At 41.3% G+C, this 22,228-nt stretch overlaps 1 protein-coding gene across 1 annotated transcript in view; it reads right to left on the minus strand.

Moving 5' to 3' along the window:
- dock4b (dedicator of cytokinesis 4b) overlaps nucleotides 1–22,228 on the minus strand; it is a 127,976-nt gene that overhangs the window by 24,837 nt on the left and 80,911 nt on the right. Inside the window, exons 22-40 of the mRNA XM_073481179.1 lie at nucleotides 21,530–21,700; nucleotides 19,443–19,635; nucleotides 18,741–18,877; nucleotides 17,030–17,164; nucleotides 16,348–16,446; nucleotides 14,855–14,949; nucleotides 14,261–14,336; nucleotides 13,149–13,249; nucleotides 12,778–12,836; nucleotides 11,862–12,010; nucleotides 10,637–10,722; nucleotides 8,585–8,680; nucleotides 8,437–8,497; nucleotides 7,122–7,215; nucleotides 6,876–7,024; nucleotides 4,401–4,487; nucleotides 4,213–4,317; nucleotides 3,802–3,943; nucleotides 982–1,148 (exon numbers count right to left, since the gene is read on the minus strand). Coding sequence (XP_073337280.1) covers nucleotides 982–1,148; nucleotides 3,802–3,943; nucleotides 4,213–4,317; nucleotides 4,401–4,487; nucleotides 6,876–7,024; nucleotides 7,122–7,215; nucleotides 8,437–8,497; nucleotides 8,585–8,680; nucleotides 10,637–10,722; nucleotides 11,862–12,010; nucleotides 12,778–12,836; nucleotides 13,149–13,249; nucleotides 14,261–14,336; nucleotides 14,855–14,949; nucleotides 16,348–16,446; nucleotides 17,030–17,164; nucleotides 18,741–18,877; nucleotides 19,443–19,635; nucleotides 21,530–21,700 — 2,202 coding nt within the window. The remainder of the gene's footprint in view (nucleotides 1–981; nucleotides 1,149–3,801; nucleotides 3,944–4,212; nucleotides 4,318–4,400; nucleotides 4,488–6,875; nucleotides 7,025–7,121; nucleotides 7,216–8,436; nucleotides 8,498–8,584; nucleotides 8,681–10,636; nucleotides 10,723–11,861; nucleotides 12,011–12,777; nucleotides 12,837–13,148; nucleotides 13,250–14,260; nucleotides 14,337–14,854; nucleotides 14,950–16,347; nucleotides 16,447–17,029; nucleotides 17,165–18,740; nucleotides 18,878–19,442; nucleotides 19,636–21,529; nucleotides 21,701–22,228) is intronic.

Below are 22,228 nucleotides of genomic sequence, written 5' to 3' on the forward strand. Positions count from 1 at the left end.
ATGATTAAATTTGGCCAAATAGCTTTGATAGAACTGAGGGAGTGAAATGACTGCATGGGGCGTGTGTGTATGTGTGTGTTCATATTGAATATTTATGCGCCTAATATCATGTCTGTGTGTGTGTGTGTGTGTGTGTGTGTGTGTGTGTGTGTGTGTGTGTGTGTGTGTGTGTGTGTGTGTGTGTGTGTGTGTGTGTGTGTGTGTGTGTGTTTAGAGCATGTGCAGCGCGTGTATAATTGGTGCTACAGGAGTCAGCCTGAATAAAACATGCGCTGCACACAGACTAATACCTGGGTGTAGATGAAAATGAAGCTGTTTCACATCGGTCAAATGCTAATGATCATAAATGTGTAATTCTAAAATCTGAAATATTCAAAGAAAAGATTTTCAGTCGTTATTTCCAAGCATATTACATTTTGCAGCTACTCCACTGTAGTATCTCAACAAAATCTAAATTCATCAAAATGCATGGAGTGAAATATGGATGAAATTTCAGAAAAGCAGAGGTGGGCTTGATTTGGGATCAGACGTAAAAAAAATCAAAAAACGCCTGTATAGTTCAGGTCGGGCTTGGTTACTAATCTAGTCTGACTCTGCCGGGTTTGGACAGAACAATGTGGCCGAAGCTGAACTCTAGCTGCAACTAACTATTCCTTTCATCATCGAGTCATCTGTGGATTATATCGATTAATTGTTCAGTCCTGCCAAAAAAAAGTGTGAAAAACACTTTTTTTTCGATTGACTAAATGATTAATAAACTAGTTGTTGGACCTCTATGGGTGTGTACTTTGACCTGTGAGCTAAAGACAGCAGAGAAACTAGTTGTGTTTATTTCTGCCGTGTGGTTTACTGTTAGATTTATCCATATTGAGTAAAAAAATCTCATCATTATTGACACAAATTTTATTGAGATGGCTGTAGTGGCTGTACAGCATCAACATAATCTTGTCTTTCTAGAGAATTATTTTGTTTTGAACGTACCTTAAACTCATTCTCCTTGTCTTTGGTTCCCTTGTGAAAGGGACGGTCATATCTGAACCTCCAGATGTGATTGAACTTATAGAAGCTTTTGATGTTGTCAGGCACTCCGTCTCTCTGCAGCACATCCTGACTCTCCGGGATGGGGGTTACAGCGTAGATCTGCAGGTCTGGAAGCAGCGGAAGTTAAGGAAAAAAAAAACAGAGAGAAAGGGAAGGGAAGAGTGACAAGGGAAAGCACTGCAGATTAAAACGGACAGGAATCCTTCAGTGACCTGGAAGAACATGGGAAATCGCAGATACGCTCACGCAGAAGACGAGCACACACGCAGGCAGGTGAAGTGTGTGTGTGTACAACTCTCCTGCAATATCTTTTGTTTCATAAGTCAGGCCAGTGACCGCACACACTTTTTATTTACGTCCACGTGGAAACAATAACCTGCCAAGGATATATTAACAGGGGCCAAAACAATAAAGCACGGATGCCTCACAATGCTACACATCAAGGAAACAAATGGAACCAAAAGCAGCTATTACTTATCGACCAATAATTGATGACAGGGAATAATATCTTGCCAACTGGTTTGACCCGCCTTTTGGTGGTACTCCTGCCAACCCCCCCCCCCCACGTACACACAAACACTCCAGAAAAGACGCACACACCACACATGGCATTTTATGTTACTTGTGGTGGATAACAGAAGAACAGGAAGCAAGTCGGTCGACGCTGCTCAGGCTCGGTTTCAGCACGAACATCGTGAGTTATGACAGCTACTGTACATACATGGGTGTTTGCAACAAAGACGTACAGACGGGTGAGTGATCTGAGGGAGGCTATTGATCTGCGTTGTGTGAGGACGACACAGCGGTGTGCTAATTTATTCAGGCACATACAAGCAAACGCGTCACATGCATCGGAAAAACAATGAGATGACAAACTTGAACACGTCCCTCTGTCATTACATCACTTAGTCTTTGCTTTTCCCTCCCTCTCCTTCTATATAGGCCAACAGTTGCCCCATACATTAGTGTGAATAATTAAAAAGGCTCCCATATTGTACAGCTTCTTTTGAACACACACTATGGAGAACCGTATAGCTCTCAAAGTGTTAGTGGAGCCTAACAGCACTTCAAACAGGCTAGGAAATCATTTTATAGTCCCATTTTACCTCTGTAGCTCGACAGGAGGATGAGACTACCACCATTTTTTCATCTTTTATTTGTGCAGGACGTTATTATTTCTTATATAAGGATTACTTATTTAAGATTCTTCGATGCGCATTGTGATGCAATAAAAATATTCCATTCCGAACAAAAAGTAAAGTTAAAGTGATTCCTGTAGGTTTTAATGCAATTTTAGTTTGAAGAATATTTTGATGATTATCTGGATAATTTCAGGAATCGCAATTATGTTGGATGGATAATCATGACATGAAACTTTCATATCATCTCATGCCTACTTCTAATTGAAACATATGACAATTATTTTTTTTTTAAAGACATTTATGATACTTTAATCTACAATTTTATTCATATGTAACACTACTTTTATAATGGTAAACCAAATTCAAGCACCAAATGTATTAATCCACATGAGTGAAGGGATTTTTTCATAAGAGATTTGAAGAAATTCAAAATCAAACAAATTATCTTGTTAGACATTGTTCTAGGACAAATGAGTGCCTCAATTTACAGAGAGTTGAGATTTTCTGCAAATTATGATATCCAAAACATGGGTACCATGTTAAATCCAAGTGGATTTAAAGCAACATTATGTAGAAATTGGCATTTTGTGCGATGTGGCGCCCCCCACAGTTTCTGAGTGCAACACCACAATCCCAGGTCTGCAACAATTTCTCAGAGGTAATGTAGCTGCTAACTACAAACAAAACTCTGTTTGTGAAAACCGGTATGTTGAAGTAATCATGTATGTAACGCTGTGATCCTACCCTCTCACTGAAGTTACATAGTGCAGAAACAAGTGATGGAGGGGCAGAGTGGCTGTAACAGACACCATTCACCCCGTTACGAGACACTGTACCATTAAAATGATTTTGAAGCTGCTATTTTAAGGTAAAAAATGTTACATAATGTTACTTTAAAGTGCGGATTTAATAATATTTGTAATAATCGAGAAAATGCCCTCACAATAATCATAATCTCACACTAAGCAGGATAAACATTTTGCCCTCTTTGTCGCTACAGTCTTATCGCTGAGTCTGTTTGAAAATTTTGGAGAAATAAATCATAAAGGTATGGCAGCCAGGGTGTAGTCTGACAGACCGAACCCAGGTAAAAAAAAAGGCCTCTAAGCACTCACTGCTGCCTGCAAAGGATTATGAAATAACTGAGGCAACCCAGTTGACTGTAGTATCAACATCTCTCTCATTTAAAAGCGTCTCTTATCTGTATTATTATAATGCTAGAGGACATTATTGACAGATTATTTGGCGAGTGGATCCATTGAAAATGTTCCTCCAGTGGAAATTCAGCCGTTGGGGTTTTGTTGTGTTTAAATCACAGTGTGATGTTCTTTCTTGTATGAGTATCTGTATACATCTAGTACAGTTAGAGTGCAGGCTCATCTGTGAATGGGCCTTTGATGAAACAAGAAAGAGATTGTGAGGCACTGAAGGCTGCATGGTGCCTAATTACAGGTGATTGTGTGTGTGTAAACACAAAGCATGCTGAGTATGTGTGTGTGTGTGTGTGTGTGTAAGCTTCTGCTTGTGTATGTATATTGTGCTGCTCTCATGTCATGATGTCTGTTCAGCATGGCTGCACTCGTCTGCGAGTGAGTTCCCTCTATATATCCAAGGATACACTGCGCGTCTGCCTGGTATATGGTCTGGTCGGGCTGGTTGACGTGCTGCATGGCGATGGCGTGGGGGAACTCGTTGAGCATCCGCTGCTGGAAAGCCTCCAGCCTCTCGTAGTCATGGCCGCGGCACACAAACTCCTTATTCTGCAGAGGAAGGGGGGAAGAGAAGACAGCGTGGGGTTAGCTTGACACCTAGTGGCCGTACCTTGCGACTGCAGCCTCGGCCTCAAACTCCACCAAGGACAGGGGCCTGTTACATCATTTAATGGCATTGAATAAGAGTTTCTGAATGTCACCTCACACTGGAGGAGTCTTATATAAGGAAAGTTAATTCTTCCTGCAGGAGAGGGTGAAAGTATTATTCTGTTATACTTAATATTCATGACACAGAAGGAATATGGAGATTTCTTTACCCGTAAGAAGAAAGGGAACTTTTTTCCATAGAAACCCACTCTGAAGAACTCGGGTTCTAGTCTTTGCTGGTCCATGATCTTGTCATAGAGAGAGGCTTCCATCATCTAGGAACCATCAATGTGCATTAGATTAATTCGTAAGCGAATATTTGTATTTCTTTCCTACTTTTTTATTGTGGACAACTCACCCTCATCTTGCTCAGGTTCCTGTAGTCGTAGTAGGACTCGTACTGGTCGGCCAGTTCCCTGCACAGGATGATGCCGTTCTCCCAACACTGAAGACGTGAAAGCAAACACTGAATCATCCTCAAAACACAGTTGGAAACAAAGAAAGTAAGGCTCTTGCTCTGCAGTGGTGCTGCTAAGCCAACGGTCCCCACTGGGTGGCACTGGCGAGTCAAAACTTGGATGTAACCTCTTCATGCAGGTACTGTACACTCCAGCGCCCCAGCCATCTTGCTAATTAAATGAAAAGCTTTCCTTTCCTGCCGCCTTCTAATCCCTACGAGGCAGCGCTGGCAGATGGCAAAGCTCGGGAATGTGAAGGAAAATTGGACTATGAGTAACGAGGGGAGCGGTTTTAATGATTCCGTAGTGCTGTGTTATTTCATCAGGGATGTTCAAGTCTTTTTTTCTATCTTGGATGTGTGCAATTTTTGGAGGGTTTCCATAATGCCACTTTTCCCTGAGAGTGCACAGAGCGATGGCAGAGGTAGTAAGGATTAAAAGGGAAAATGAGTAGAGGAGGAGGAGAAACAAAAGAAAAATGCTGCTTCATCCTGAATCAGCTGTTTAAGCTGCCAATCTCACTTTTCATTCCCAGCCGAGGCCTAAAACACACACAGCTGGGACCATCTACCACAATATTTCTTAAAGTAGTGGTGGGAATATGTGCACTTACAATGCAGCCGCTAGCAATTCGTCTGATTAATGTGAGGAGGTGCTGATGCCTCGAGCCGCTGTCACAACAGGTAGAAATTAAATGTCTGACTGCAAGTGACACGTACTTTTCATCTCTCGTCTCATGAGGGATTTCATTTCGTGTAAATGACGTCTATCAGCTCCCGCTGCATCCAAGTATTAATGTTTAACTAATTGTCTTTTAAAGCTTATTAGGATAGAATGCATGTATTCATTTGTTTCAACAAAGCAGTTATGATGTGACTGTGCTTCTTTTTTAAAATGCCAGGTGTGAATTAGAGTTTCATTTTAGAATATGCATGAGAAGCTGCTCGCTAGCAAAAAGTGCTCTCAATAAAACTCGAACACGCTGCTGCCTCCACAGCGGTGTGGCACATTTACTGGCAGTTAACTGAGTTAAGAGGTCACTTCTCTGAGCTGCAATCACCAAAATGAAATATATTAAGTTTTGGTGAATTTATCAGATTTACTTATCTTGAACTCATCTTGTTGGGCCTACATCACCAGGCTCCTCAGGTGCTCAGTGACCTTGTGGTTCCACTCGATCTCAGTAACACGCGGAGCATCCAAACAGGAAGGTGCCTTTTACATAAATCCTCAGCTTTTTCTGTCAGGTGGATTTTCTATATGTGGAGTTTGTCACCTGCAGAACTCAAACTGGATCTTGACTGGGATTATTTTAGATGCAAACTAAAACAATTTTGAAGCAGGATCAGTCATTTAGTCCTGAATAGTCCTTCTTGTTTTATTGTTCTGTGTATTTTCTTATACATATTCTATTGTACTGTCTCTTGTGTATTCATTGTTGAGTTCATATTTTATGTATTTTAAAGGCCTTCTAGGGATGGACACTGCAAATTAGCTTAGGCTATACATGCGGCCGTGTGTGGCATAATCAGAAATACTTTATTGATCCCCATGGGGTGAAGAAGGCGTATGTTACAGTTGCTCCTTCTAGAATAGAAAATATCACACTGTAGATAAAAAGAAAGCATAAATAGAGAAGGATGATACATCAAGAGTAAGTAAGAATAAAATATATTAAGTATGAAAACACACTGAGTCTACTCCTGTCATAAAATATGTTATATAAATAAAGTTGACTTGACTTCAAAACAAAGTACTGAATCAAAAAAGTACTAAAAGATAAAATAAACATTAAATAATATATAAAAACAGCATATATGATTCAGTTTTTCCCATCTGATCCAGGGGATGGTAGCTTTAATTTTATCATGATGTTTATTTATACAAGTAGGGCTGCAACTTACAATTATTACCTCCGCCGAGGAGCTGTTGTTTTCATACGTCTGTTTGTTGGTTGGTTGGTTGGTTTGTGATCGGGATTACACAAAACCTACTGAGAGGATAACCATGAAACTTGGATGTGGGATGGACCTTGGACCAGAATAGACCCCATTAACTTTTAGTGGGGATCCCAACATTTTTTCTCACTTTCTTTAACATTGCGAGACAGGGTGTTTTGGAACATTTTCGTTAATTTCTCAGGCAATCATACATGGATCTTGCCGAAAAATGTAGGCGTGTAGTGTGTGTGTGTAGAGTGCCTTTCTAGTTTTCACTCTTGACTTATTTGGCGACTATTCTCATAACGCTCCTCACAATTTCCCAGAGCCCAACCAACAGTTCGAAACTCAAAGACTTTCCATTTACTATCATACATGTCAAAGACGAGCCACAAATGCTTGAATGCGAATATCACGGTTTGTGTTTAAGCTCACCTTGCCCCTGTCGAAATTCTGGACGATGGTGAGATGCAGATACTCTTTCCTTTGCCACTCGCTCTGCATGGGGTAGTTGAGGAACTCTCTGAGCGGCCTGTCGGACCACTCCAATAACTCATCATACAGCAGCAGGGTGTACGACGCCTCTGTGACACACAGTCAGGAGATGGCACACATGTTAAGTAATGTATCTGCTTCTACACTCACACTAACTGCATGCTAGGGTCATTCCTTTAGGCGTACCTGTGTAGTTTTGTGCTTTCAGATGCAGGTCGTACAGCTTGTGAATGTAGCGGATGTACATCTCCTCTTTATTCAGCTCAGTTTTGTAGAAGTTCTGACAGGAGCAGTGGGTGATACAGTGATGATGAGGATGGAAGAACCACGAGAGAGAGTGAGAGGACGAGAAGGGGATTATGAAAATTAGAGTTCGAGTTTGAGATGCAAATGAGGACAATTTTTTTAAAAGTGACAGATTGTTCTACGGTAGAGGTGCAGCAGTATATTTCAGCAGTGACTCCTGATCCATCTGCCCACACACCCAGGTGCTCTTACAGATGGCTGCAGTTACATAAGGAAAACCTAGTGGGCAGAGGGACCGATAATAGAAACACCAGAGGGAAAAAAGAAACAAAAACTGAATTTGTTGGAGTTTTATTACCTCTGCGAGGGAAGATGATCAAACACAATTAAAAGTCTTAAGAAATAAATTATATTTTCATCTAATGAGTCAAAGAAACTTATTATATATCTTACAAAATACATAACATATTTAATTTTTCAGATCATTCTTTATCCATAAAAAGATGACAACTTAACAGGACTCGTAGCAGCAGCAGAATATAAAAAAAATATTTTATTATTACGCTCATATATTCCTTTCTCTTCAGCACACATAAAAACAGCTCTAATAGTTTAGGAAGGTAAAGACCTACGGAGGAGACTTATTAAAGCTTTATTAAAAAATCTTACCAAGTTAGATAACATTGATGCCACTCTCATATCTGTGGATAAAATATAAATCTACAGCCAGAAGCAGGATTGCTTAGCATAAAAAGTGAAAGCAGGATGAAACAGCTAGCCTACGGGCACCTCTAAAGCTCATCAATCATGGTATTTTAGTCCAGTTTTCTGCTTCAATATTATGAAGTCAATGTTGATTGCACAATGTAAAGGATATAAAATAATGGAACCATCTGCATTTACATTGGTTCCCTATAAACCTCACTATTACAATAAAATTGTGTCCGTCACCAGGCACAGTGTCACCCTGGAGCTACTTTATTACTATCTAACATTCGTGGTATAACGTGCTAATAAATTAGCTTTGGCGGCTCCAGGAGACAGATTTATTTACCTTTGGACAGAGCTAAGCTAGCTCTAAGCTAACCAGCTGCTGGTTGTGGCTTCATATTTAAAATACAAACGTGAACATGGTGACAACGTTCTCAACAGCAAATAAGCTGCTGCAGTATAGTTGTATTAAGTAAGTGATACTAAAAGCTTAAACAGTTTTAAACAACCTACACGTCAGACTCTTGAATTAACTGATACTCACCAGTAAACTGACGGTACATCCAATCTTTTTCCCATCCACTTCTCCCAGCTTCATACAATCCCTGTGACAGAAACATCATCAGTGGCCACAAAGATTACAAACAGAATTTGTGCCGATGATGCACAACAGTCGACGTCTGCACTCTCACCTATAGTCTAGCAATCTCTCCATTAAGCGAGTGACGGTAGCGATCAGAGAGATCCCGCTCTCCCTCCAGGTCTCCCTCTCAATCTTCTTCAGCAGGCTGGAGGACAAGATGGAGAGATGTGAAGACCAGAAGAGACAAGAGGTAAAAGAGAGCAAATGGGAGAGAAAAGGTGACGAGGGGGGGGGACGAAGAAATTACTGCAAAAGAAAAGGAGGCGAAGCAAAGAGGAAATCAATCCCAGTCACGCCAGTGTCACCTATGCTTGTTGGCCTGCCTGTGAGAGTTATCAAAATAAAATACCCAAGGTGGCTAAAAAAACTTACAATAATTGACCTCAATAGATTTTTTAGAACTGGGCTGCTACAGAAGACAAACACATGGCAGCCTAAATATTGCCGTTAGCTTGAAGTGGCTGAAGTTAAAGATTCCCAGCCGCCGTTCCCCCTCACACAGACGACACAGAGAGAACAAAGAGGAGAGCGTCTTACCTAGGGTACGGACCAAACAGAGGAATTCTACTCCAGGCGGGAAGCATAGGCGGAATAAATTAATATTAATACGATTAATATCAGCACACACACGCACACAGGTTAGTTTAGGGGTTAGTGGAGTTAGTAGGAGGAAAATAAATTACTAAAAACTAAAACAAGAAATTAATCAAGCAAGAAAAGATAAAAATAGGCTAAAATCATAAAACTAAACTAAAATTAGATATTTGCAACTTGATAATAATGATTTCATAAGCATAATGTTACATATTAGATTAGATAAATAGATATAATAATAATATGTAGTGATATTACACTCTTTTTTGTAATGTTTCACATGTAAAAATGGCGGGTAACAGAATGGTTGACTATGAATGACAGAGGAACAATTACGGTAGATGCATATTGATAAAATACTTATCAAGATTTGATTCACGTCTAAGTGATAGTCAGCAAAACGTACAGTATGTGTGTGAATCAGAAAAATGACTTTTTGGGAGTTGAAATCTAATAGTCCTGAAGCAAAGTGGGACATAAAAATATGAGCAGGCACAGAAAGAAGCAGGGACACACACACAAACACAGCGGTTCCCAATGTTTTTCCTTAAAAGATGAAATTTTAAGAATTTAAGTTTAAAGAATAAATTAAAAGAACTTAAATTATCAACGGAATGTGAAAAAAATGGGAGTTTTGACACTACGTATTGCGTTAAAGACATTTCTACTGAAGTTAGCATGCTAACCAGCTAGCCTCTGCCTGTCCTGTCTTGTTATATCACTAAGAGCTTCTAGTCCCGACGACCACTAGCTGCAAGACCAACTCTACATTTAAAAAAAACAAAAAAACACCCCTTAAAATCAAGAAGCTTTGACCCCTGATGGGTGTCGGGAGGTGGGAACCAGTGCATGAACACACACACACACACACATTAGCGTGAGCACACACACTGAAACATGCAGGAACACAAACCTGGAAACACAAGGACAGAGTGGACGAGGACTCGGAGGAGGAGGCGTGAGTGAAGATGAAGGTGACTGAACAATGATCACTTACCTCTCATTATCAATCAATCTACTCATTATTAACAGGTTCAGAATAAAGAACAACCTTCTGTCTGCTCTTTCGCTCTAATGACGGGTTTGTGAATTTGCAAAGCAAATGTGAAACTTCCAAAAAATACCCTATTAGCAGCACATTTAACGCTTGTTTTTATTCAGGCGAGGCGGCGTTACCGCTGTTATCTGTGCACTTTGGTTCTCAGGGTTAAAAGCTCATTTTCAAAAGCTGCACTTACAGATAAAGCAGCCATTTAATGAGGAAAACGACCTGCCAGCTGCATTTACCTGACGAAGCCTTGTGCGGGTCGCATCACTTCAGGTCATTCGACTCAATAAACAGCTATTTTGTCTTTCAGTGGATGTGTGCTGGTATCCTGAACTGGCCTCTGTATTGCGAGTTAGTTAAGCTCCCTTTTCATTTAAAATCCACGCTAATTAAACAAACCCACATGCCCCCTCATCCTCATGTTTTCAGCTTCTACTGCCGCTCCTTCCTGTAACTCACATGCTGTTGAAGAGCTCCCTGTACGTCTCATCTCCTTTGCCCTCAGACATCAGGCTGTCCAGCTTGTCGATCAGCTTGGCCTCCACCTACGAGGATAAAGAAAGCATTAAAAATCTCAAAGAGGCTGCCACGACCGCGAGGAAGAAAATCACAGATGGTGCAGAGCTTAAAACTTGAACATCATGCTCGACTGAATCACTGGATGTCTTGTTAAAGTGTCAAAATAAAGGCAATTGCTTTTGATGTGTTTTCACTTTCATGATTTAATCTTGCATTCGTAAATGCATCACTTACTTTTGTAAATACAGTCATTCATCACCACTTACCTACATTACTTAACACAGCAAAACAATTGTACATTTGTTACATTTAAGTATCGTCTCTGTTTTATAGCTGCTGTGACAGAGTAAAATACTGTAATGCAGACTTTAAAGGGGCTCTATTACTTTTTTATTGGCCATATATGAGCAGATTGTAATGTGACATGGAAAATGAGACCTTCCCCGTCTCTCTGTTGCCTATACAAGCCTTTGGTTAAAGCAACATTATGTAGAAATTGGCATTTTGTGCAATTTGGCGCCCCCCACAGTTTCTGAATGCAACACCACTGTCGTAAATACAACTCCCAGGTCTCTAACGACTTGTCAGATGTAATTGTAGGTGCAAACTACAAACAAAACTCATTACGTCACAACAATGTTATGTGTTAGAAACTTGTATGTTGCAGTAAACATGTATGTAATGCTGTGATCCTACCCTCTCACTGAAGTTACAACACACTGTACAATCAACATGATTTTGAAGCTGTTATCTTAAGCAAAAAAGTTACATAATGTTGCTTTAAGTTGTTTACTACTGTTTACTTTTCCCTGTGGAGGGCTCGGAGCAACAGTAGCTAACGTTCATTTAGAAATAAAGTCTGCTAACATAAACAAACAGCCGGCTTCCACAACACAGAATTTCCACAGAGCCCCTTTAAAACCAGGAAAAGACAACACTGCAGTCTAGCATCCCATGACCAATAAAGCCCCAGGAGCTTGGTAACTTGGTAACAAACCTTAACTTAGAAAACAGATTGTAATATTTGCAGTTTTGTAATTTACTAAGAAACATCATGAGGACAGTGTATATTAACTATGAACAAACACGTATGTGTGAATGTAACGGGTTAAATTTGCTTTGCTGGAGTTTCAGGTGAGAAAATCTATCTTTGGCAGCTGTGTACCTGTTTGAAATTGCCACTGCGTCTCTGCTCCCAGTCCATCATGTCGTGGAAGATGGGGATCATGACATTCCTCAGATCGGGCTGAGGCACCAGCGTCACCTCCAGGAACGGACCAATCATCGCTGGGATGAAGTTCAGCTTGTGCTCCCCTGGAGGAGAGACAGAGGTCGACACAGAGGTGACGCTCTCACTTTATCCCTGAACACGGCGTATTGTTTATGTCAGAGGCAATCTGTCCAACTCTGGACAACAGTCTACTTCGCTTCTACGATACAGGCTGCTGTGATTATCTGGTTTAAGTGCACTGCACTCCAATCAAATAACCAGAGCGCCTGTGTTAGTTAAAACTCATTACTGTTAATGGGGAGACTTCATATTGACATCAAATGAACACAAATAAAGTGACTTCAAAGTGCATTTTAAAATGTGCACTTGAATACACATAAAAACAGGAGAAATTACCAAAAAACAAAATTATACTGGTCCATCAAACACTCAGAGTAGAACAAAGGCATCCGCACAAAACAGAGTGAGGCAGCCAGCTGGTTGCCATGGTGACAAATAGTTTTTTGGCATGGAGGAAAAGTCAGAGTTTTGTGAGTTCACCATCAGCTCAAGTACAAAGAAAAGACTGGAGAGTTTATTTGCGTTTTTTTCTTCCTCTGATGTTGGTGCGTCACACAGACTTCAAGAAGTCCAATTTTTTTCATCACAAGAGGAATGACTGAGGAGATATTTATGAGCCTGTAAGAGATACTTAGAGCTGGGATGGAAGTCAGACCCCAACTCTAGCTTTTCATTTGCACCACCACTCGGAATAATTTTCTTCGAGTCTCTTTTGAAACAATCTATTGTGAGTTTAAAGACAGTAAAGACAGGCCACGTGAACCACATGGACTGAGATTCATCATCTTACCTAAATTCTGCCACATGCTGAAGATCTCGCAGCCCATCATTACCCTCATGTCTCCATACCTGCATGATAAAACATCACGGTTAGACACCCGTGCTCGCTGCGGGCGAACATTGAGAGCGGCTGCACAGCAGAGCATGTTAAGTACTCATTATACTGTATGTGGCCTCGAGTATACTGTGTGTGTGTGTGTGTGTGTGTGTGTGTGTGTGTGTGTGTGTGTGTGTGTGTGTGTGTGTGTGTGTGTGTGTGTGTGTGTGTGTTTGCGACTGTTTGGAAGTTTGACAGACAACAGCAGAAGGATAGGACGGCTTGTTGAGCGAGCACACGTCTCGTTACAGGCCATCCTAGCACGCAAAACAAACAGAGCTCACTTCTCCAGCGTCTTCTTCCTCTTGGAGGGAGAGAAGGACTCCAGCTGCAGACAGGGCTGGTTGATGAATATTACAGACAGATAGAAGTACGAGTCCCACACCTGCGGATGACAGGAGGAAAAAACAGCATTGTGTCAGAGCTGCGTGGAAAAGTTACTCCTCAGGAAGTTTTCAGGAATTCAGGCAAGAAACTGGATGATTTGCTGCAGGTTATCGTGGACTCTTGATATTTGAGATTTCAGTGATACGTTCAGGTGCAAACTGAACAACAACACCTGTTAATTTAATTTACAAACAAGCTGATCATCCTCAATACACTAAATGTTGAAACTTGGACCAGGAAATGTTTAGTATAACACAACAATTCAATTAACTCTCTTCTCTCTTGTGGTGATTTTATTGCTTTTGTCCTTTCTAATTTTATTGTCCGCCTAAAGCTTCTGATTACTGTTTGTATTAGCTCTGTTTTAATGTCTCCATCAAAGCTTTTGTTTTAAAGTTGGATGCACAGAAATAAATAAATCTATGACTTTTATTCTAAGTGCCTATGTGTGTGTTGGAGTTTGGCTCGGGCAAACCTGACCGAGTCCGAAAGAGCTGCATCCGAGCCCGACCAAAACTCGACAGGCGTTGTGTTTTTACGTCCGGACGCGACTCGAGCCCAACGCAGTTAAATGTAAGCTGAAGCACTGAGTTTGTGTTACCCTGTCACGCAGTTGTTACCATGGTTACAGCTTGTCTGTTTTCCCTGATTACATACATGTACAGGGCAGAAAGTAAGGAATAACCTCAGTGTTGTGTTCAAAGCATCTCGTAAAAAGACATTTAGACCAAACAGACAGTAGGTCCATCACCTATAATCATTTACCATTTAATATCACTTATCTTTACACAATAATTTCACTCAAAGAACTTGAAAGCACCATGTCAGTTTATCCTATTGCTACATTATATTTTTACAGAAAGCACCATGTTCAGTCGCCGGGTCCCGACAGGTTCATGTCAGGTCTCCATGCTCTAGAGTGAGTGGGTGTGCTAATACTGCAGCATTTCTGATGCTAAGCTGTGTGGCACCGTAGCATTGTTCAGATCTTCACACACATTTCCTTTACCTTGTAGTCAAACTTGTCATTGAGGAAGTTTTTCCTCAGAGCCTCAGAAAGGTAGAGGACAGTTGTGATGATGACACTACAAGAGAAAGAGAAAGAAAGGAGGAGGAGGAGGTGAGGTGGTGAAAGTCATTGTGTTACCTCCAAGGAAAAATACACATGACTGCGAACACTTTACATGTTATTCAAATCAGATAGCTCAGGGGTAGGGAATGAAAGGACACTGATAAAATACATAAACAAACATTTGCAGTTAAATGGGTGACGCAGTGCATTAGCCTTGGATTCACCCTCATTTTAACTGAGAGCAATACACCAATAATAACTTAACATTTTGGGGATTTTGTCCATTTGGTTAAATATTTTACTTTTACTTGTTGCTGAAATATAGAATAATGTGTATCATGAATCATTCAGTGACTGGAGCACACTGTCCACTGAAAGACAAGGCTCTACATTCACTTTAAGCAGATGGAAGATGAGGTGAATCTCCATTTTCCTGTCTTTTTATTCAATATTTCAGTACTTTTTCGGCTGTTTCCTCCTTTCGACTGTCCACGTTTGTCTCTATGTGTGCACATTCGTGTGCGGTCTTACTTGTTAGTGACCAACCGCATAACGGTCCAGTCTTTAGGAAACATTTCTGGTCGGATTAGGATCCTGAAGACTGTGAAGATCTGAAGAAGAAAGTCCTGGAACACACACAAAGCGGACATGTTATCTTTGGACACTGATCCTAAACTTCAAGTTGCAGATTAAAAATTCTCTGTGATCTCTCAACATAAGGAGAAACATACATTTCTGTATGAAGGTATCTCTTAAAATTATATACTGAAATAATACAAACTTACAAACTAAAATCTAAATCCAGTCCCTTTATGTCTCTCCATGGTGTTGAAACATTAGTTTCAAGCCCTTCGGCTTCTTGATCTGTTCTAGTCTGTTACTTTGGATGCTAGTGATAAAAATAATAGAACAAAAGCCTGAAAATTGTCTTTCTGGAATAAGAGCTTTTCAAGCTAACATGAGCAGATTGCCTTTCTACTTTTTCTGACATTCAGTAAATTGATATTTCTCACTGGAATGAACTTGTGACCTCATTAACTTTCCTCTTCTCTCTGCTCTTCTTCTTCATTATGTAACCTGCCACCGCTGACCTTGCAGTGCAGCATGGAGAGGACATGAATACCTACAGCGACAGTATATAAACTCCACTCAGCCACACACACTCTACCCTGTATCCTCATATTTATCAGAGTTATGTTCAGTTTAATAAATACGTTTTGTGTCGACTCGTTCGTTACGATCTTTGAGCCACATAACGATATATGTAATTAATCATTACAAAGGGCTAGAGCTAAATATTATACTACTTATCCGTTACTTCCGCAGTCCAAACTAACTTTCCCAACACTGCGAGCATATATGCGTGACACTTCAGAAATGTCTGCGAGCACAGTGAGCGATACTTTGAAACTGGGAAGTCTTTGAAAACAGCTTAGAAAGAGAGACAGAGAGGCGGAGAGGCAGAGCGATGACTCACAGAGGGCAGGAGAAAAAATGCACGTACAGACAGACAAACATTAGGATATCCAACCCAAAAACAACATATATATGGAAATTCTTCTCTCACACTCTCTCCAGTATATATGTGAATACACACACTGGCCAAGTTATGAAAAATATGAAGCAATATGGCTGGAAAAGGATAAATATACAGGGAATAAAGGGACTGATGTGTTCTCAGTGTCTGAACTTGCATTCTGCTCGGCTGGCAGGCCTTATTTACCTTTTCACACCTGAAAGCTCGCCATCAGTTTTCCGACGAGACGAGAATTAAATCGACACTTGGCGTCAATTCGCTTTCGGTGTTTGACTGCAGTTCATGTTTAATCAATGACACAGAGGTTACTTTGTTTGCATTGTGCAGCGAGTCAAACACCCGTCCACTGCTATTTATTTCATTATCTGTTCACTTTCAGATTCACATACAGACACAAGCAGGAGGTCGAGAGTGGGAGAAGCATTGCCACAGACAAATATATATATATTTATATTTATAGAGAGATAGATGGATGTGGTGGTCTCACCCTCAGGTTGTCTTTGCTGCTGAACGCCTGCAGCAGCTGCTGGTAGTGCCTGTCGCTCATCTGTCGCAGGAGGGCCAACAAACACGCCACAAACTCTCCCTGACAGGACAGAACGCAACGAGAGTGAGAGGAAGAGAAAATATAGTGTGAGCGTCAGTTTTAATGTCTTCAGGGGTGCCCTAAGTTGCGAGATTAACTGTAGTATTAAGTTTGAGAACATTTATGAGGAAAGTAGTCGAGTAGGAGGCGTCGAAACGCTGCATATGAACCATATTCATCAAGTTGATTTTCCTCTGTATCGTTCGCTACAGGAAATAAGAAAGGAGGAACTCTGTCGTATCAAATTAAGAGTACGCCCTTTATTAACCTCGGAAAGAACTGTAGCTCTATTACAAGAGGAACAACCAGCCATCATCACATAATGATGATGATGATCATCACCTCATTATTATCCAATCCCCTGTTCCCCTCTTTTGTGCTGTGTTGCATTATAAATCTTAATTATCGCCACTAATGTTAATAATGTTAGTGGAATTATGGTCGCCACAGCAGCAACTTCATTTCAATCTATAATTACTCTTGCACATTTTGTTAAGTCCCAAAACAATTTATAGTCAGTAGCATGCACACACACACACATCCACACACACACTCTGACTGACACAAGGTAAAACACACATACTGTGACATCCTGGAACTGGAGTCTCATGGCAGGTCCGGCAGGCTGCGGCCGGTTGCTAATTTCCAGGATGGTCCTCAGTAAAACTCCCAGCAGGCTTTCTACAATTAGCTCCACCTCCTCTGAGACCACCGGCTCCTGCACAAAGGACAACACTTACACATGAATTACAAGTGACAGGACTTAACTTTCACTTCATTAACATATACAAGAAAAGCCAAATTGAGACGCTGAAATTCTTCTTGAGCTTTTTCACCTTGAACCTTGACCGACAGCTGACGTCGATCTGCCTCAGAGCCAGAGTCCGCACTCTTTACCCTTTAATCTTACTTTAGTTGGAGTTTCATTGAGTCTTGATTCAGTAAGTGAATCTGCACGGATCTGAAGTTTCAAGGCTAAAAGCAACATTTTCAAACTCTAAATTAACAGAGTAGGAGGAGAATGGAAGAGTATAAAAGTAGGTGGAATACAAAGGAGAAAGAGACAGCGAAAGATTAAAAGAAACTCCAAGAGAGTGAAGGATAAACTGGTGTGTGTGTGTGTGTTCTGTGTGTGTTTGTGTGAGTGCATCTCCCTCCAGTCTCTACCGCTGACAAGACAGACAGGTCTTGGACAGAGCGATAATGAGAAGGAGCTTCAGACTGGCACATTGGCTGCCACTGCTGTCACTTCCCTTTAGATGTGGTGCCAGTCTCGCTATGTGTGTGTGTGCGTGCATGTGTGTGTCCTACTGGGCGCCTTTACCACTAGCTGCCCCTCTGGCAGCCAACAGTTCAAGCCCAGCATCCCGAGCTGCTGCACACACACGCACAAATCAGGCAAACACACACACACACACACAGTGACTCAGAGCGACTGCCACTCCGACAATGGCCATTGCTAAATTGATGGGTCTCATTACTGGACTGCACGGCTGCCAATGCCCTTGTTACCAAGACTAATTGACCATATACACACAACAAAGCAATCTGCTATTGCAATGTATTGGCAAAGAAATTGCTGTAAGAGACATTCCTCCAGCTTAGACTTCCTTTAGAGTTGTTTTCTAGTTATTATGGTGGTAAGTCCCCTGTACAGTCTTGTAGACTAGCAGAGGGAATTCATTTTAACTGTTCAGGATAATGTCTGAGTAGAAAGTCACTGATTTTTAACCTGGAAATCTGTTTTCAACTTGTAATGTTTGGGGCAACGATGTGCTGATTCGTTCGATATGTTGTTCATACAGGAATACAATTATAGCAGGCTCATTTCTGTATGCTAAATATGAAGCTGATTAGCTTAACTTAGCCTAAAGACCGGATACAGAGGGAACCAGCTAGTTTAGCTTAGCATAACAACTGAAAACAGGGGGAAACAGATACCTTAGCTTAGCATAAAGAATGAAAACAGGGGGAACCAACTAGCTTAACTTAGCATAAAGACTGAAAACAAGCTAGCTGTGATACAGTCTGGCATTTATACTGCACTCAGGTCATATCAGACGGATCACTTGCAAGCATTCGTGTCATCAAGACTGTTGCCCCAAACACTTTGCATTGACAATATAACACCACATCCTTCAGGTTTCGGTTTAATTATCTTGAACGACGAGGCGTCCACATTTGTTAAGCCTTCAGCCACTTTACCATTATTATTATTATTATGTGTGGTATCAATCAAAGCCATTTGAACTATTCTTTGTGTGATGGTGACCAATCAGCGCTTTACTACTCACCGCAGTGCCGTTTTCCTCCTTCTTGATGAGCGACAGCATGCTGGTGAGGATGCGGGCACACATGACCAGGTCTCTCTGCTCCTGCATGTGCGCCTGGAGGACCCGGAGCACCACCGGCAAAAGGATGCACCGTGACTCTGCAACACACACACATACACACATATTAATTGTTATGAACATTTTTTTTCTTAAATATAATTACTTGTATCCAAGTGTGACTCTTTGTCTAACTTTAATATAATTTGCATGAGGGGTGTTCTTCTGGCTACATGAAGCCTTTGGGGGCACGCTGGAAATAAAACACAGAGTAATTTGCTTCGGTGTACAGCCTTTATTAAGACTAAGTTAATGACATGGAGTTAGGCGCACTGCAGGTGTTCCTAAATGACTTCACTGCAGGAGTGCACAACCCAACAATACAATATGGATTAATAGCCTGTTTGTACACGATGACACGCAGTACAACTGGTTATTTCCTCCATTTTGCGGGTGAGTCTGGTTGTTCAAATCTGTTTGTCTCCCTCTGTGCTGTTTACTTTTCCTGTGTGTTCATAATCTCTCTGCAAGCCTTTTTTTTCTACTTGTGTTATTTGCTCACGAATGTGTCCATGTTGGGTTTTCAGCGTGTTTACAAGCTTTAATTATGCATTGGTATCAAAGTGTACATAAACTGTGCATCCGTCAGCGTGAAGGAGTCTTTACCTGGGTTAATGTAAAGCTGGCTCTCCACGGTCTTGGCAATGCACTGCAGTTTGACAGCCTCCAGGGGGCAGTCAGCGTGGACAGTGGTGGGCAGGCTGCCCAGCGTCTCCCTGACGAAGTTGGCCACCTCCCGCACCGTGAAGATCTTCAGCAGCTCGCCGTAAACTGCTGGGAACGTCCGCAGGAACACCGCCTGGGCAGAACGGGAGGATGTTCAATCATTTTAATGTTTTTTTATTCTCAAAGACTGGAATCGCTTTGTAGAGAACTGACTGCCAAAAGCGTTCACGCTGCAAATTAGACTGAACAGAGCGTTTTCAGATATGAACATGCATATTTTTTGTGATGTTTGTTCAGAAATGTCAATACATCTGCCACTAAATCAGCATCATGCTGTATATTCTTTTTATAAGGGGTGATGTGGAGGTTTGGTGAAGCTCAACGGGCAAAGCTGCAAATAACAAATGGAGTTCAGTAGCTCATAGGCTTTGGATCGAAGCTCTTTAAACGAGATTCTGTGACGTTGTATTAGAACAGGCAAACATGAGACTCTACACAAGGGGTAAGCAACCTTGGGTGGCACGAGGATGGCAGCATTCTTGTATGGTTCTTTTTTCTCTCTGCCTTTGTAAATAAGAGAAAGTACATATTGCACCTTTAGTGATATGGATGTTTTCATAAGGATGGCAGGCACTTCACATCAAAAATGATGCAACCCCCTGCCCTACAATCTTATCTAATAGCTGTTGCTGTGAAAACAAAAGCACATATGTTCTGTTGTCCTGCACCAGGCTGGATTTGATTGGAACTAGCAGTCGGGGATTATGTGGATTCAACTAAAGGACCACTCCAGTGGGATAGCTGTCGTCGCCTGTCTGCAGCTCTCAGTCTGACGCTCTTTATTGCTGTCAAGATCTGTCAGATTGTGGCTGCACGATTGAAAAATGGAGATTACTAAAATCTAGAGGTGTGTCACCACGTCTCTGTCATTTTTCCAGGAAAGCCCAAGAGAGAAGAGGAGCAATTTTTCAGCCTGTTCAACTGTCACAGGTGTTTGCTTCCGAGAGAAAAGTCTAGACACAGACAGGAACATTGATATACGCACTATAAACATTTTTCTTTCGAGTTAGCACGAATACACTAAATATGCTCCAATTACATTATTTGGTTTGGTAATCTGATGTTACATCATCCGGTGATATAAACCACATCAGGTCACAGGTGCTAAATTATGCGTACACGGCTTTGTCGTCCGTGTGTGTCGGACAGTGTGTGCTCGCCCACATGTCGCCGATTAACTTGGATTAGCATTAGCCTGGCGTGCATCCCCCTGCAGCTATTGTTGAGTTGAGAATACAGATTAGTCTGGATCAGAAGTCAGCGGAGGGATGAAGTGGAGCTTTTCCAGCAGCACGGTGAGGGCGCAACCTCGGGAGCTGATGTTACACTGAGGTGAAATTACTTCGAAGCGAGTGGACGGTATAAAAACAAGAGTGCTGGTTTCGATAACTCTGTGTTGGTCTCTTGAGTAGATTGTTAGAATTGTTCCACCGGGCTGTGAAAAGTAAACCTCATTGTTAATAATGAGGGAACAAAACATGTGTTCAGGGTTCACAAAGCAATAAGGGAAAGGAATCATTAACACAAGACCTGGGACTTAATCCAATAAAGGAGTACCTGACTCTAAGACAAAACAAAATAAGAGACGGAAGCTAACACACCGGTCCTGCAGAGGTAAAAACAAAGACACACAACCACACAAGCAGCTGTTCCCCTTTCTGCTGTGTAATTAGGATTATCTTTGGCGTCTTTAGCTTATTTGTTTTGGTCCCGTTTGGAAATGAGCGGAGGCGGCTCCCCCGCTGCGCAGACCTCCCAGCGGAAAAAGTAGAAACCTGCCACACAATTTCCTCCTCCGCCTCTCTCTCTCAGACCCCTCTGGCAGCATGAAATTCAATTACAGGCAATTTCTCACCTATCACGACTGCATTAACAGGAGTCCTCCAGAAAGAAAACATAACGTGGCGCACGAGTACAGACAGGTACAGATTTACACGTGAGACGCACACACACACACACACACACACCTGTGTTTGCGCGACGGGACTGGTGCCTTTGTTCTCCTGCGAGAGGAAGAAGCGGATGGACATGAAGAGCTCGTGGATGCAGACTCGGAACTCCTCCTCGTTCTGGCCTCCCGTGGCAAGTGAGAAGAGCCGGCGGGACTGGATGATGTACTTGAAGATGTACTCGCTGGCCTGGAGGACGGAGAGAACAATCATCATTTATCATCAGGAAAAGTCTCCCGCTTCCAGTGAAAACGCTTAAAGAATGATGTGAGGCTAAAATGTTCATAGTGTTGACAGTTTTTCTTGTCTTAATTTAACATGCTTCTCATTTTTGACATAATATTAAACGATATTCTGACTATTTAGATTCGGCCTTATTTTGAGTGTCTTATTTAAAGTCATGACATAATTTACACTTGAATAGTTTAATTAAACAGCAAGTTTCGTTGTGTTCTTTTCTAAAATAACATAAACTTAAAAAGTTGTTTAAGAGTAAAATCAGACGTTACAAAAAAATCATACTTTGTGATTTATTTATGAATACAGGAAACGGTTAAATTAATAGCCAGCTATTGATAATGGATTAATCTGTTTGAGAAAAAAATAAAAACATTCCCTGAACTTGACTGAATGCTAATTTTCTCCGGGTTTGGGTTGCAAACACGACAAGACATTCTAGGACGTCACCTTGAGTTTGAAGAGCACTGATCGACATTT

Source organism: Pagrus major, chromosome 14 (assembly GCF_040436345.1).
Source record: "Pagrus major chromosome 14, Pma_NU_1.0".
Classification (NCBI taxonomy): Eukaryota; Metazoa; Chordata; class Actinopteri; order Spariformes; family Sparidae; genus Pagrus; species Pagrus major.